Raw genomic sequence first — 17,338 nt, forward strand, 5'->3', positions numbered from 1 at the left:
ATTTTGCCTAAACTCTAAAATCTTGTTCGGGCCTAAATACACTTAGGTAGCTCAGTGATATGTCTACCATTACAAAGACACCTGTCAATTCAGGACTAATTAATACTGTCACTTTCTTGGTAGACCTGTTTATAGAATTAGCTAGGGGTGAGCTGTGGCCCCATCCAGGAGGCATCACATACTCCTTGTGAACTCATGCCATGTGAGACCTTTTATGCTCTGACCTGGGGAGTCACAATTAAAATGGGGGGGAAGACTTTAACATTAGCTTCAGAGGCATACATTAAGGTTAGAAGTAGGATGGAAGATGCTATTAATTTTCTTTAAAATTATTTATATTTGGTCATAAAAATTATCATGACCAGCACTAGTATCAGATACAGAGGGAATGTAATAACGGTCTGCATCATTAAATTCACTTGTCCCTAAATACATTGTACTTGTTTTTGTGTTGGACCATCAGTTGTTACTGCTTTCATTAGCTTATTCAACATGAAAAGTTTTTGTTTTATTAAATCTTGATCACTGAGACCTTTGCATCATGGGCTGAGCATCTTTATGACTTAGTGCACAGAGCACAAGCTTTGCTAACAATATAGACAGTTATTATTTGTTGCACTGCATTGTTGATAGTTTTGTGCACCTTTCAAAATGTATTGTGTTGAAAGGTTAATGGGCATAGCCTTCAGAAAATAATGCATTCATATGGTAGGGTCACATTCACATAATAATCATTAAAAACTTTAGCACATTGTATTCCCAAATACTGTAACCAGTGTTTATTTCTAATTTAGTAATGTTTGTCAGTGTACAAGTTTTATGACACAATTCACTCAGATAGTTTCTCCATCTGTCATGTGATGTAATAATACAAGGAGGTTTTATTAGAGAGAGATAATCAGTGGATACACAACTTATTAAGTGCAGGTGGCACTGTATAATTGCCTATAACTTGTTTCCTGATATAGTAGCATTTAGTTGCTGAGTACAGTAGTGGTCTGTAGTAGCTGAATAAATAGTGGCATATAGAAACTAAATAAAATAGTGGCATATAGAAACTAAATAAAATAGTGGCATATAGAAATTAATAAAATAGTGGATATAGAAACTAAATAAAATAGTGGCATATAGAAACTAAATAAAATAGTGGCATATAGAAATTAATAAAATAGTGGATATAGAAACTAAATAGTGGCATATAGAAACTAAATAAAATAGTGGCATATAGAAACTAAATAAAATAGTGGCATATATTAGCTGAATATAGTAGTGGCCTAAAGTAGCTGAGTACAGTAATGGCCTGTAGTAGCTAAATACTATAGTGGCTTATGATACTTAGCTGAGTACAATAGTGGCTTACTTAGCTGAATACAGTAGTGGCTTACTTAGCTGAATACAATAGTGGCTGATTGGACACAAATGTAGATTTCTTGAGCAGTGAATTTTGCCAACATCCAACTTGAAGGAAACCATTTTCAATGAGTATTGGAAGAAGAAAGAAAAGAATATTGTTTTGTTTATTTGGAAATTTTACACTGGGATCAATGACACAGCATTTTATAGACAGAACTGCATTATAATCAAAGTTCAATGACGGAGGAGATTGCAGTTTGATGTTACCATAGTTTCTTGAATCTATATGTCTTTTGAGTTGTTTGTCAGCTACTTCATTTTGGACAGAGTTATGGCCCTTGTATGTCGACATGGGATGTTCTTTTTTGTGAACACCCCTTTTTAAGAGTTGGATATCATGTATTCCATATCATTTAGAGGAGTAATGGCCCCTGAATGCCCGTCTCCTGATTTGGGTTTCCTGACACAAGTTCCACTATTTAAAGCTAAAAGGAGCAAACTGAAGTGAGTGGAGCCCTTTGTAATTCACTAATACATGTAGCTGTAGTAGATTTAAATTTGATTTACATTGCTATTTTCTTTGTCTTACCAATCTGCAGGATGAGAGAGAAAGTCGGACTGAAGGTGGTAAAGGCTTTGAAGAGGAATGACGATGGTGTTAAACATGCTGCTCTTGACATGCTGGCCACACTTATGCAGGTAAAACTATTCAGGCCCATATCAGTGCCTTGTCCTGTATTCACATAACTAATCAAATTTAATGCACACATTGATGGATTTAGAGGTGATCTGAACTCCTTTCCAGATCAATACCACCCATTATGCCAGTTTGAACTCCTATTTAAATAAACCATGTGTGCACACCTGACTGTAAGTAACTAATAAAAATATGTAAGAATGCTAAGAGTTCATTTCAATATAGATTCATGTTAATTATGTATACTTGATTATCTGATCATCAGGGCTGTACAAAATGTTTCTTCACTCACTTGTCAGGCAACAAGTTTTTGCACAATCTTGAAAAAAACCTTAATTTAAGCTGTTGCAAAACTCAAACACATCTGAGATCATAATTTGGTCGCCAGAATGTAACTGGGTTGTACACAGATTCATGTTGTAATGAACTATGTAATAGGAAAGAACCCCTGTGCTTACATGATCTGTAACAGTAAGAAAAAGAAAATTTTGTCATGTTATCATTGCACTCAATAAAATAAGATGTTCTTTCTCATTTAAAAAGACAGCGTGAATGATTACGCATCTTAACCATGTTATCTATCGAAATGCAGGTTTTAGCTTCACTGGACATAGGCTAAAAGGGTTTATGAGATGGCTTGTTGTATGACATCCATCATCTGTCTATTGACCATTATCTGTCTGCCCATTAACACAAGTTTGATTTTTGTAATTCCTAGACTACTTGAAGGATTGCCATGAAATTGTACACTCACACATTCAGCACAAGGTCTAGTCAGTCCTGAATAAAAATTGTGTTGTTTGGAAATCCAATATACCCACTAGTATAGCCATCTTGAAAAATTGCAACCTGTAAGTAATGGATGCTTATATCAACATGGGTTTTTCACTAAAAGACTTCTTTTTATGTTTGGTTGGTGTGTGTGTGATTTGGATTTTTAAAGTAACTTTTACAATCTGAATCATATCGCTACGATATCTGCAGTGTGGCAGTTTATAGTGATGTTTAGTACTCGGTCATTATGCCGCAGACATTGGCATCATGTCACCCCCAGTCACATTATCCTGACACCAGACCAGCCAATCCTAACAACTGACCTCTTAATGCTGAGCACCAAGAGAGGCAGCTTTTAGTATAAAAGCTGTTGTCTTTGGTATGACTCAGCTGGGATTTGAACCTATGACCTCCTGCATCCAAGGTGGATGCTCTGACCATTTAGACCACCAGAGTGGTCTATCTTGTTATTCCTAAATGAAAATGATGTCCCTTTCCAGCCATCTTGAAAAGCTTATTGTGATTCCTTCTAAAATGCCATGAAGTTTTCATTAGAAGATTTCTTTTGGGCTCAGTCTGGTCCTGAATTGCCATGAAGTTTTTATTAGAAGATTTACTAATTTCCTTGAGGTAAATGTAGCAAGCTACACTTTCAAAGATCCACGAAAACATTTTTATTTGGACTTGTATGGATTACCTCCACTCGCCATGTTTAACTAATTATTTGTCATTTTACCACCTCACTTCTTTAAATTCTACAACAGCCCAAATTATGGCTTATTGTCCTTTGTGAATTAGCAGATAGAAAAGATAGGTCTCACCTGTCTGCACATATAAAGAATGTGCCGATTTTGTGTCAAATTGAAGGTTTTTGAAAGTCACTAAGCCTGGCTCCACCTTTTTCACATGTACAACAGGGTTTGTATGGCCTTTGAAGGTCTTTGAGAGTTTGGGAAAAATGAGGTAGCATTTTCACGGCCTTGAAAATTTGGGCAACTCGAGTAGATTACCCTGAGGTCTTTAAAATCTTTGAAAATTGAAATAAACCCAAAGTTTTTAATTTCTTTCATAATCACAAATAAAATTGTCCAAGGTTGTTAGATTTGAATGTATAGTCTGACTATACCAACCCGTTTGTTTGTACCCCCTACCGATTTCAATAATGGAAACCTTTAATGTGATAAAAGTGCAAGGAACTTAGTCAATTCATTCATTGATTTTTATAATTTCTAACCTGACTGTGAGTAGAGTTGCCCTAACAGTGTCATCATTTGCGCGTTTCATGCTTAACGGAAGTTTTCAGTATAATAGGCGGACATGCTCAAGATCCATTTCCAGTTCCTGAACAAGTCTGTTTTCAGCAAAGGGGTTTGTGCACGACTACAGATGTACATACATATGTCATCTGCTTCTGATATTTGCAATGTTGAATCAAGCAAAGAAAATGAATGACATCAATAAATTTGCCTTTAACTTGGATTTAACAGGCGGTTTAATTTCTATGTCCATTTGTGCAAAGGGATATAATTACAAACTCTCAACATTATTGTAATTTATGGAATTATCTGACAGTTACCGAATAGGATGAACTATGTCATTATGTTGTCTGATGGAAATAAATTATCCCATAGTGTACGCCACATGGCGCCATGTTAGAATGGAAAGTCCGTTAAGCATGAAAGGTGCAGGGGATGCCAGTATTAGTACCATTCTGGTCACAGTCAGGTTATAAATTACAAATCAGTGATTCAATTGACTTAGTTCAGTGCACTTTTTAGCACATAAAAAGTTTTCATTATTGAAATCGGTAGGGGGTGCAAATAAATGGGGATGTATAGTCAGACTATAGTCGAGTTTTCCTGGTTTCTTTCTTTTGATGACCCGTTCAGTTTCATTGCTGCAACAATAACAAATGATCATTTGTTGGGCCTTCAAAATTTGGCTTTGGCAGCAACTTCAGTAACACATGTACTCTTCATCAAAGCAATGATGACATATGCCTCCTCTGCAAGTCTTAAATACCATGCCTATCTGGATAAGAAAATAGCAGAGGAGGAACATGAGAAAATCAGAAAAGGAAAGAAACGGGAGTTAGCCATGGATGGAGTGGAAGAACTTATAGCCAAAGAGCTGTCTCTTTAAGCTGACATTGCCAGCCTACATGCTTCCTCTGTTCAGAAGGCAGAAGAAGCAGAGTTAAAAGGACTCACTGTGCTTGTCACAGTCAAATGATCTTAGGAGAAGAGCAGAGGAATAGATGACAGCGGTGTCTTCTCTTTCCAAAGTGATTGAAGAGAAAAAACAGCAACTGTAATAATGCATTTAAAGCAGTGCTGGTGTCTGTTAAGAGAACAGTTTATTTATTAAATCTGATACATAGGTTACATATTTCTGAAATAACAATGAATGTTAACCTATCTTCCAGATCATTATAAAGCAATTTTAGGAAATTAATTATAGTTGAATTTAATCATTAAACAGTATTGTAGTATTTTGCATTCGTTGTTTACTCATATAACCTGTGTACACAATTTTAGTGAAAATAGATCTTGGAAATCTATGTTTGTGGTTTTTTGAAAGTTTGTGAAAAGTCTTTGAATTTAACATTCAGAGTTCATTATGAACCCTGTACAAGTTTAGCATACTCCAGATACCATTGGGAATAAAGTAAGAGTCTCAAACCTGAACAAATTAAAAACAATATAAAGTTTGTCCAGTTTTGAAAAGGAAGATTGAAGATCAGACTTGAATATGGTATGGGCAAACATATAGTGCAGAACCAATTGACATAGTTTGTGGGAAACAGAAAGGTGGCACACAAAGAAACAGAGATTCATTGGTGTAGATGCACATCACAGCACTATCTTCAAGTGGTTTTCATTGTTTTAGGGTGGGTGTTATTTTACCTGCTTAAGCATGGTGAGAGGTATAAGTTTCTGGCAGCTACAATGATGGGGGCAGCAGGATTTGTGCTACTGTTTTATCTTAAACTCTTTGCAGTTCTTAAATGGGAGTGTGTGGTGGGATACATCTTATGGACGCAGAGTTCTGTAGAAAACTTGTATTAGAATTGCTAGTAGAATAATAAAAATTGCTGTCATTAAATTATTTATTTCTTGAAGACTATGCATTATGATTCTCCACATTACAAATTAGTTTTCAGAGTAGAATGGTGTGCAGTTTTGATGAAAACAATGTTTCTTTTTTCCAGCCAATGCATGATGAGTATGATCTCCGACAAGAACAGCTCAACAAATTGTCACTTCTGTCCTCCAAGAAATTTCTACAGACTTTGTTAGAGATTTTTAATGAACATGTGGTAAGTTAAATCTAGATGTGTTTCACACATGATTTGCTGTATCTATTTGGTAGAGCATTAGACTTGTACTTAAAGAGTACTAGATTCAGTACCTATTAAGGCGAGTCCAGTCAGTAGCCTCAGTGCTTGCTGTGAAAGGGCACTTAGGTCCCGTTTGCTTTGGATATGTTCAAATAAAGTACTGAAAGCAAGAAAGCAATCAACATCTGCATGTCCCATCATTACAAAGTGTACTAAGATGAATTTTATAAGCTGTATGACAAACGTATGTAAATACTAGAATTTTGTGCTGAAATTTGCAAGTTATTTTGTCACTGCTGTTTATGTTTAAACATGTACACACTCCCATATTCTAACTTATGAATGAAAGAGTAGTGCAATTCAGGGGACTGTGTGTGGATTAATTGTGTTTGTCTTCTGTCTGTGTTTTAAATTGTGTTTATCTTGTAGTAGTGTTTTCACTGAGTACATGCTATTACACTTCATGCATAATCATTAAGCTGTTTTCATCTAAATACATCTTACACTCACCAATATGTGGATCATGCTTTTATGGTACATGAAAAAAGCAGTAAGAAGTTGAGTTTCATACTCTCATGTCTTTAATCCCACACATTGCATAAATTTTAGAATATTCTAGACAAGAGTCTGTTATGAAAGAGTAAACTAAGAGTAGTGTTGTCCATGATACACCTACATGTACTTTCTTAAAACTATCATTATGTTTTATTCATAGCAGCTGTATGTCACAAATTTCCAAGAAAACAACTGGTTCTTCAGTATTGCAGATTTGGTTAGTGGCCCAGTCTATACTTTAAAGTAGTGCTACAAGATGTCAAGTGAAAGAGGCTTAATTTATTTTACTTGTGGTGGTAAATGACTAAAAAATGTTAGAAGTGTGGGATCTTTTTAAAGTTAAGAATATGTTGGATGAGATAAGGGATGATCAGTAGTGCTTTACAGAATTAAAAAAAAATGATTTGTAGGGAATTAAAAGGTTAAAGGTCCTGGTTATTGAATGAAAGAATACAAATTGTAGACCCTATAACTGGACCAAATTTTGTGGCGATAAGATATGAAAGAGGCTTCTTGATTTTGGGTCTTTGTGGCTCAAACAGAAAATAGTTTTGCAGAATATCTATTTTTCTAGAGTAAGTTGCATGACCAATCTTTGTGGGTGGCCTGCACTTAGTGTAATAAAGAACAATTTAGCTTCTAGGATATTAAGGTCAAGGTCATTGAGACTTGTTGATAACTCTGAAGTCAGTCATACTCTAATAGTGCCAATGTAGATGACTATTAAAATGGGGCCGATATATGCTCAGGTTAAATACTGATTCATCCATTCGTTTGTGGACAAAAAATGATGGTAAGTTTCCAGTACTTTTCTCTTTTACATGTAGATGGATATTCAAGGAAGAGTAGTGCAAGACGATGTGCACCACCCAATACATTTGTGCACCACCCATGTCAAAAATATCAGCTGTTAGTTACATCCTCAGTTATTTCATAAGAAAGTATCCTTAAGAGACAGTTTTTGTTATTTAGTTAATTAACAATTTTATGTTACGTCAAAGTATACCAAACTGTAATCAACATATATCCATGCATCTACATCAAAGAACATTGCTAAACATTTTAATTTATAAAATGGTATTCCAGATTTGGAAATCTCTTGAAATGTACAAATGCGACCTTCTGATTGGTCAGAAAATGTTTGAGTAAAGTGTCAAGACAGGAGTCAGGCATGTTGATCCTAAAACTTGAAACTTAGTTTCCACTATCAACCAATCAGAAATGAACTTTTGAATATTAAACATTTGTGATTGGTTTTCCAGTATGTGGATCATTGTCTGCACTTTTTGGTTAAATGTTAAGTAGAACAAACACATCAGTCCTTCATCTACCAGCAGAGCCATAGAACAGTTATGTACACTGAAATAAATACAATAAGCTGGATTGCAGTCTTCATGCTTATTCATTAAATCTACATCCTTATTTTACCTAAGGTGCGTGGTTCAGGAGCACTTGTGATATCCTCCCTGTTGGATTTCTTAACCTTTGCACTGTGTGCTCCATACAGTGAAACAACAGACAGTTCACACTTTGACTCCCTTCTAGAACTGGTGGCAGCCAATGGCAGAATTATCTTCAAGTTGTTCCAGGTATAAAAAGCAAGCAGTGTCTCTTTTGTATGCTTAGGCATTCTCTTGCATTCAGTAAATTTTATAAAATTGTGTAAATTATATATTAAATTTATTTTGTAAAGTGGACAGCAGTCATTCATGCCATGAAAACAAATTTTAGTACTGATCACATTCACTTAGTAGTCAAGCATAGACCCAGGGTCTGTGTTGTTTTGTAGTACTGATTACAAACTGCATGGATCCAGATCATCTGGTACATTATACAATGGCAGTTCTGGATCTCTGCAGTTTGCAGTTGGACTTGTAAGTCACTATATATCATAATCTGTAAATAAAATTTGTAATGTTGGCTATGTTAGGAATCATTAGGATTTTAAAATTGTTATTGGTGGCAATTTTGCTGTGTCGTATAAACTGGTTCTCATATTAAGTAAGATATTTGTTAACAGTTTTTAGGGCAAACCGTTTGGCAAAAGGTAAATTTAAAGATGAACTTTTAAATGTATCAACTCAGGTTGTTGTTATAAAGTGTAGCTGCTCTAGCCTTTGTCTTATTTATCTTTTGTAGCATCCATCCATGACTATAGTTAAAGGAGCAGGCTTGGTGATGAAGGCCATTATAGAGGTAAGGCTTGTCAAAAATGGTCTTTTTGTGTTTATAGACTCTTTTGTAAAGTTTCATTAAATATGCAAAATGTGCAGATTTATGAAAATAAGGCAGAAATATGTTTTCCACTAGCTTCTCTCAGAGCATTAGTCAATATATTTGTGTAACTTTGTTTCAAAACAGTATGTGCCTTTTTAACATCAGGATATGTAATCTTGGGTTGATATTGCTATCACTATGTGTCTGTATTTTCTTCTGTAATGTTTTTTTTTTCTTCTGGAGCATAACTCTCAAACTGTTGAAGTTATTTGAACAAAACTTGGTACATATGTCAATCAAGTTGCATAGAAGTACTTTTTGATACTTAACATTTCCTGCATTCATTTTTTTAAAAAATTATAATGGAAACAAAGTATAGCATAATTAGTATATTAATGGACTAGACTAGACATGTGCTATCCATCATTTTGTATGGACTTTTCTTGGGAAGTTGATGGTGACCACAGAGGTAGAGACCAGTTTCCATTATATTCAAAAAAGTAATACACCTAAACATCAAGGGACAGACCAGAGATGGAAACTGATTAAAGCAGATTGGAAGCATTACAGTATCCAGGCATAAAAGGCTTTCAGGTTGGCATGAATGATGCCCATCTGCCATTAGATATGACTAACATTACTATATATAGAAAAGAATGTACATTAACATCTTCTCACAAACAAAACAGCAGAATTTGACCAAATTAGACTGCGTCATTGCATGAAGGTCTTGTAGATTTGTACAAATGAAGCTAACCTGCCATCAGATACGGCCAACAGTTCTAAAAATAAACCTTGACATGATTTTTTTCAAAACCCATGTAGCAGAATTGGACCAAATTTGGCAGAATACATCATGGCATAAAGGACTTTAAGGTTTATATAATAAAAACCTATTTAGAAGATTTTCTAAGAAGTGGTCAACCATCTTTGACATGATACTGGCATAAACACCTTTACATATTGGGAAAATAATGCTAATATGCTGTCAGATATAGACAAAGGTACAGAAAACAAACACTGAAAAAATTGTTTTCATAACAATCAGCATTATTGGTGGAAATGTGTATTGAATACATTCTGCTGATTCCAAGTCCTTGGTCAACTCAGCTTGCTTTTGATTTTTTGGCAGAAGTCATCCTGATGATGGGCTATCTCACACCAACTTGGGACTCTCATTATTTGTGAGAGTTCCAGTTGTTTTTCAGCATAGAATTTAATAATTTTAACATCAGACTACACAAATTTTATTAATTTAATTATTTATTTTTAGATTGCCTGAATCCACTGTTCATTGGTCTGTTTGTCCACATTCGCTATTTTTAGCGCCTCAAACATTGATGGGCCAGTTTGGATCAAACTTTTTAGGAACATTCCTTTGGCTCCCCCTAGCAGTTTTGTGGCCACTGTAGCAATCATATAGTAATTATATTTTCAAAATTTCGCCAGAATAACTGGGTCATTTTTTATCAAATACAGAAATATGTTTTTTACAACAGAGTCAAATTGATTTATGCCCAGGTGGTACCCATGACAATGGTTTAGTTAAAATTGATCAAATTGGTTGGAATGTTTCTTAGGACATGCTCAAAATTTTTTGTCTGGGATTGCTTCCCTAGCAGTGATGTGGCTTCTTCACCAACCTTATAGAAAACCTGATTTCAGAATGATTGCTCTCATTTTTTTATGAGACTTGGCTTTAATGTTTCTTAAGACATGCACTGTTAAAATTGGAAAGCTACTCAAGTAATGGTGTGGTTTTCTCAATACCAGGTGGACTGCCAGATTTCTTAGGTAGAGATCTAGTATGACGTATCCAGTACAGCTGAGCCAATTTTGATCAAACTTGGCAGGAATGTGTCATTGAATATGCTGTTTGAATTAGCTTTGCAATGGCTCTCCTGGCATAGGTGTGGTTTCCATAGCAACCATGTAGAAAACCAGTTTTAAACCGAGCCATTTTGTTCAGACTTGCTAGAAATGTTTTTCTGGTTATGCTCAATCAGATTTTGTGCTCTACCCCCACCCCCACCCCTCCACTCCAGCAATAGTGTGGATTGAGCCAATTTTAATTCAGTTTAGTAGGAATGGAGGGATGATTCATATGGCATGTCCTACCAGATTTGTTTGCTTCCATGGTGGCTGTCTAGCAATAGTATGGCTCCCATAGCAGCTCTGTGGAAAACATATTTTTATTTCTTCTGAATATTTGAGCCATTTTTGATAAAATTTGTTTGGAATTTTTATTGAACATATACCACAATTATGCTTGATATGGTTTTCTCTAGCAACAGTGTTGTTTCCATTGCAGTCAATGATTAAATCTATTTTCAGTTAGAGTAATCTCCTGATTCACATGTATTCGACTTAAGCAGATATTGCATTTACACAAATTAATAATTAACACCCAAGCAGAAAAAGCAAATATTGCATTTACATGAATTAACAATAACACCGAAGCAGAAAAATACACCCATTGATATATGTCATTCAAGTATATATGCGAACATGTATCATGGGTTCTCAAGCAGGATTCTAGAAGCTTTGCTTCATCTCAGTGTCACCATTGTGGAACCAGCATCTCTGCTTAATGCTCTCATTTAAGAGCCCTCTTAGCCCTTAGCCCTTATGCTTCATTAAGTGTTCAGGATGAGTGATTCTGCAAGTGCTTCCATCTCTAAAAAGAAACAAAAGCTGTAACTCTGGAAGACAAACGTGAAGTTTTGGAGAGATATGAAAGAGGTGAGAAGACAAAGGATGTTAGATGTGCTACAAGGCTCAGTGAGTCAACTCCATGTACAGTTAGGGACAATGCAGAGAAAATTGAGGAGTCCTGTAAGAGTGCTACACACTTATCTACTGCCTTTGTTTCATTAACAAGAACTTGTCCTCAGGCTGACCACCCCCATTTGAGAGATGTCACCACCATCTTTTGATGTGTGCAACTAGGATGAATATTTGGTTCCCCATTGATGAATGGATTGGACCTTCTTTTTTTTTTGTGCATTTCTTGTAGCTGAATCAGTGTGTTAACAAAACGTTTTGTAACATAATAAATAAAGTATTGGTTATGCAAAACCATGACAATTTATACCCATAAAAATAGTTTTGGTTTTATGAGGTTTAATTCCAGTATTCTGAACACCATAGGCTATATGTGTCAGCCAGTTTTGTTTAGTGGGGGAAGAACCACTGACTACTGGAAAGCCACTGACAAGATTTTTCATGTATCCATGTTGGTCAACCCAGGTCTCAAACTTGTGTGGACAGAGGTGAAATGTGCAAGTGAGCATCTTAGGCCACTTGGTCAATGCAATATAAAAAATATTCATGCTACTTATCACATGTACTCGGTTATTAATCAAGTTCAGCTGCAAACTTGACAGACCCAGATCTTCCATCTCACTGTTTCAGCAGACCTGGGTCTATACAGTTTGTTAGGAGTAATCAGTAGAACAAACAAAATAGTCCCTGATTTTCTGGTGCGTATAGTGTACAGATCGAGGCTAATATTTTGTGCAGTTGGTTTTGACTTTTATGCAACTATATGTGGTAGTGTTATTTGTTAGGAAGGGGATGCAGAGATTGCAGCCAAAATGCAGGACCTGGCTTTATCTGAGGGGGCACTGCCCAAACATCTCCATGCTGCCATGTTTACACAGAGCACTGACAATCGCATGCTGACCAACAGGTAGGAATAGATTTCATTTCAAAAATTATTTTTAACATAAAACAGCTGCACATTTTAGTAATTTATACCTTAAAGTAGTCTGAACTTGAAAAAGCATTGCATACCATGCAGCTTGAAATTATGCACTCTTTATAATGTAATCTACATGATATTTTACCAGGTGTATTGTATCATTATGAACTTGGAGAGACTAGACATAAAAAAAACTTCCAATTTGTATCTCTTAAGATAATGAAAAAGAAACATTTGTATGCAGTTTTAATAATTGTGGTAACAATCCAGCTAAATTGAAATGAGAAAGTCAGCAGAAAGTGTCGCAAGAGATTTGGAAATATTTAGTGGTTTGGTTCTTGTCGCAAAAATTGGGTCATGCAAAAATTAATTTACTAGAATACTCTACTATTTATGTCTTTGATACATAGAGTCATAGTGGAAGTGTTCAGGCTTCCTTTTCCATAATATTGGATGAGAAATATACATTCTTAACTACTACTGTCTGGGGAAGATGTTTAAGATTGTGTATCAGTATCACTGCCCAGCAAATAATGCTAAACAGGTGCTTCCTATGTACATGTTCTTTTTGTGTTCCAGGCAGCTAAGTCGACATCTTGTGGGCCTATGGGTCACAGGTCATCCTACTGCCATGGGATTGCTTCGTAGGATAATGGTAAACTCCATCCTTCTGCTTTCATTTTATTAGTCTAGTTTTGGATTACTCAGATTAAATTTTATTAATGTTATTTTATGGTATATCAGTTTTTAACAATATTTATGGAGTACTCTTGACAATTCATGTGTGTCGTTTTGACAAATCACAAGTTGGGTAGAATATTTTGCCTGTGCATGACCATGACAGTGCAGGTAAAGTATTTCATGTTCCATTCACTTTTGAGCTGGCTTAAATACAAGAGTTTAACCAACAGGTACTAGAGTCATTGACAGATGCAGATCAGTCTTTATACTGTTACAACTAAGTTCTGATTGTCATAAGTGTAAAGGGTTCAATGCAAACAGTTACGTTAAAATTTTCAATAATAATAATAATAATAATAAAGACTTTTTTTAGAGAAGGTAACTCAGTTAGTTGCAGAACTAATCTACATTGAGGCCTTCTATCTGCTATGTACAATAAATATATACAGTATTTACAACATGATATGAAGAGTCTGGCTTGACACTAGATATTTAAGTGGTTTTAAAAATCAAAGTATCAAGCCTGGAACATATGCACAGGCATCTGTCAACACATAGACATATATAAAATATCATCCTGCATTGAAAAATTCAACTGTGAAAATGATGCTAAATTACAGAAAACCAGGTGGTATTTATTGTACTAGAACTGTTCAGTTGTCTAAAGATTTCATCCATTTGAGACGGTGATTATGAAAAGAAGAAATGCTTGGAGCCTGCCTGATGTCACTGGGAATGTTGTTCCATACCAGTGGACCAGTATATTGAAAACGTTTAAACAATTCCTTCTTTGGCCTTGGTATAATGTAACTTTTACTTCTTATGGACCTTAAATTTTGAGTACCATCAGCATCTCTCTGGTGAAAGATATTACTTAGATAGACAGGAATGGCTTTTCTGGATACTTTATATATGACTGCCATGTTTCATTTTTTTAACACAGCCCAGTGGATTACTAGCATGTCTAGATTCTACAGATGAAGTACCAGTTACTGAAGAAGATAAACTGAATGTGAGAGATAACCTGAAGCTAGCACAGGTACAGCCAGTGATATGTAGTTAAACCTGTGTTATTTGGCTTTAAGTGAGATCCGAAGTTTATATGGATTAAACAGTAGTTACACAGTGATATATAGTTAAACCTGTGTTATCTGGCTTTAAGTGAGATCAGACATTTATATGGATTAAAGAGGCAATAGTTATACAATCAGTGATACATACAGTTAAACCCGGTGTTATTTGGCTTTAAGTGAGATCAGAAGTTTATATGGATTAAAGAATCTATAGTAATACAGTCAGTGATGCATACAGTTAAACTTGTGTTATCATGCTTTAAGTGAGATCAGAAGTTTATATGGATTAAAGTCAGTAGTAATAGTCAGTGATATATATACAGTAGTCCCCCTCTTATAAGGCCACCCCTAATGCAGCAGGAAAGTGGCCTTATAATGCGGGTGGCCTTTCTAGAGGGGGATGACAAATGCGAATAGTAAATACATATGAAAAAAGTCACAAGTACATTTAATTTTAAATATTTAATATTTTAATTAAAAAATCACATGCATGATGTGAAATAAATGTAAAACAAACTTTGTCATCATTTGCAAAAGAATGCTATGAATAACCATTGACACAGTTATAAAACTGTCTTTATAATTATGTTACAGTTCACATCACGTCACTTTGTTGGTAACAGTCTAAAAAACAAACCAGTCTCATCACATTAAAAATATCCTTGCTGTCATATCCCCTGCATATATCGTTTAGTCTTTTGTTCCAATCTTCGACAACTTCATTATTAACATCAGCTGATTCGCCGCTAATGACAGAATACTTGATATTGTGTCGCACTTGAAATCTGTGCAACCATCCGTTACTTGCGGTAAAGTCGTCATATCCCAGTTCAACAGACAAAATTTTTGCTTTTTCTTGTGTTTCAAATCAGGATACAAACGTCTCCTGGCTCAAACAATCTTCCTTTCTCCGTCCATTTCCCCTTTCCACTTCTGCAGAATTGTTTCATTATCTTTCACGATATTGTTTATCTGAGTCTTCCCGATGTTAGTTTTCTGCAAGGTTCCTCGACGATCCCCCCCCCCCAGTCAGTTGAATTACTTTCACGTTCTCCTCTAAACTGAGAATTTTTATTTTCCTCGATGACATGTTGATCTTTTTGCAGTAAGTTATTCATGTTGCCAACTACAATACTGATAAAACAATTTTGTATGCATCTAAACAAATTGCCGTGTTTTTTTAAAGGAAGTGATCTTGTCACGTGATTCGTTAGTCGCAGTCTGGTACCCTATTGTTTTTATACATTTCTTTACACTAAGTGAGAGAAGCCAAAACGGTTCGATATGTACCATTAACATCATGCAGATTTGACCTCGCGGCCGCTAGGATTCGTAATTTTGACAATTATTGTCAGTAGTAATAGCCACTGATTACCAAAGTGAACAAGCACAACATCTTACTAAGGGAAGCCATAAAGGCCATTAAACCGTTTTCCTGCTGACTTGGGTATTGTACATCAATACTGCCACTTCTCAACTGTTACTACTGTTCGATAATTGTTTTCTTAACAATTATCAGAGTGACTAAACCGGACATCTTATGATAACACAGTAGTAAGGCTAATTGGATTACATGTACGTACCCTTTCGTATGGATTAAAATTTGAGTCTTTCTCGGTTTTTATGGAATAAATTTGGCTTCTCGTGAGGCGTAAATGATATAATATTAACCTTAGTGGTAAATGTACTTTACTCAACACTTCTTTCAGTAACGAAAACCTGACATCGGGAAACAGAAATCGGATTACTTAACACACGTTATGAATACAATACTGGTTCTGGATACATATTCAAATAAAATGCGGCCGCTTGTGAGGGGTAAATTTTATGATTTTGCACTAATATGCTGGCCGCTGGTCGCGTTAGCCGGGTGGCCTTTCGCGAGGGGTACTTTTGAACACAAACTCGTCGGTGCCAATGGATTCTGGCCGTAAGGAGCGGGTGGCCGCTGGTCAGGGGGGCCGTTCAAGAGGGGGACTACTGTACAGTTAAACCTGTGTTATCTGGCTTTAAGTGAGATCAGAAATTTATATGGATTAAACAGTCAGTAGTAATGCTGTCAGTGATATATACAGTTAACCCTGTGTTATTTGGCTTTAAGTGAGATCAGAAGTTTACAGTTAAACCTGTGTTATCTGGCTTTAAGTTAGATCAGAAGTTTATATGGATTAAACAGTCAGTAGAAATGCTGTCAGTGATATATACAGTTAACCCTGTGTTATTTGGCTTTAAGTGAGATCAGAAGTTTACAGTTAAACCTGTGTTATCTGGCTTTAAGTTAGATCAGAAATTTATATGGATTAAACAGTCAGTAGTAATGCTGTCAGTGATATATACAGTTAACCCTGTGTTATTTGGCTTTAAGTGAGATCAGAAGTTTACAGTTAAACCTGTGTTATCTTGCTTTAAGTGAGATCAGAAGTTTATATGGATTAAACAGTCAGTAGAAATGCTGTCAGTGATACATACAGTTAAACCCTTGTTACTCATTTTGAAATTAATTATAATACTACTAAATTGAATTTTGCAGCCATAAAAGTTAGGGATGTAGGATATTCGGGGCCTCATATTCCAGGAAGGGGAAAGGAATTTTGTACAGCTTTGAGTAACGACTAATTTTGTGGATAGAGTGTGATTTAAATATTATATGATGTATCATGAAATTTACAGCATATGTTCTGTTTAATCTCTAATCTCTGAACTAATTCTTTCTTTGCTATATATCAGCTGACATAGATCTGCTGTGTTGATGTAAATGTTATTGTAAACATGATCCAAAAGGTTTGGGGGGTTATTTTTAATTCCAAGTAACGAATAAGTCAAGTTATTCATTTTTATAGATGTGAGACTCATGACACCTCATTTTGGTCACTATCCAGAAAAAATCAAACGCTAAGTAATTATCAGAAATTGATTTCGTTGGTCATGTTTTCCCTATGCATACA

The 17,338-nt window shown here is 35.4% G+C and overlaps 1 protein-coding gene across 3 annotated transcripts in view; it reads left to right on the forward strand.

Moving 5' to 3' along the window:
* The window catches only part of LOC149790580 (dnaJ homolog subfamily C member 13-like), a 205,118-nt gene that overhangs the window by 47,057 nt on the left and 140,723 nt on the right, over positions 1-17,338 (forward strand). For all 3 annotated transcript variants that reach the window (XM_089972669.1, XM_089972671.1, XM_089972670.1), the window contains exons 15-21: positions 1,953-2,052; positions 6,036-6,143; positions 8,153-8,308; positions 8,859-8,915; positions 12,506-12,627; positions 13,219-13,294; positions 14,264-14,359. In XM_089972669.1, the coding sequence (XP_089828795.1) occupies positions 1,953-2,052; positions 6,036-6,143; positions 8,153-8,308; positions 8,859-8,915; positions 12,506-12,627; positions 13,219-13,294; positions 14,264-14,359 (715 nt within the window). The remainder of the gene's footprint in view (positions 1-1,952; positions 2,053-6,035; positions 6,144-8,152; positions 8,309-8,858; positions 8,916-12,505; positions 12,628-13,218; positions 13,295-14,263; positions 14,360-17,338) is intronic.

The sequence above is a fragment of the Sinohyriopsis cumingii genome, chromosome 10, assembly GCF_028554795.1.
Source record: "Sinohyriopsis cumingii isolate HCF-2022 chromosome 10, ASM2855479v2, whole genome shotgun sequence".
Lineage (NCBI taxonomy): Eukaryota > Metazoa > Mollusca > Bivalvia > Unionida > Unionidae > Sinohyriopsis > Sinohyriopsis cumingii.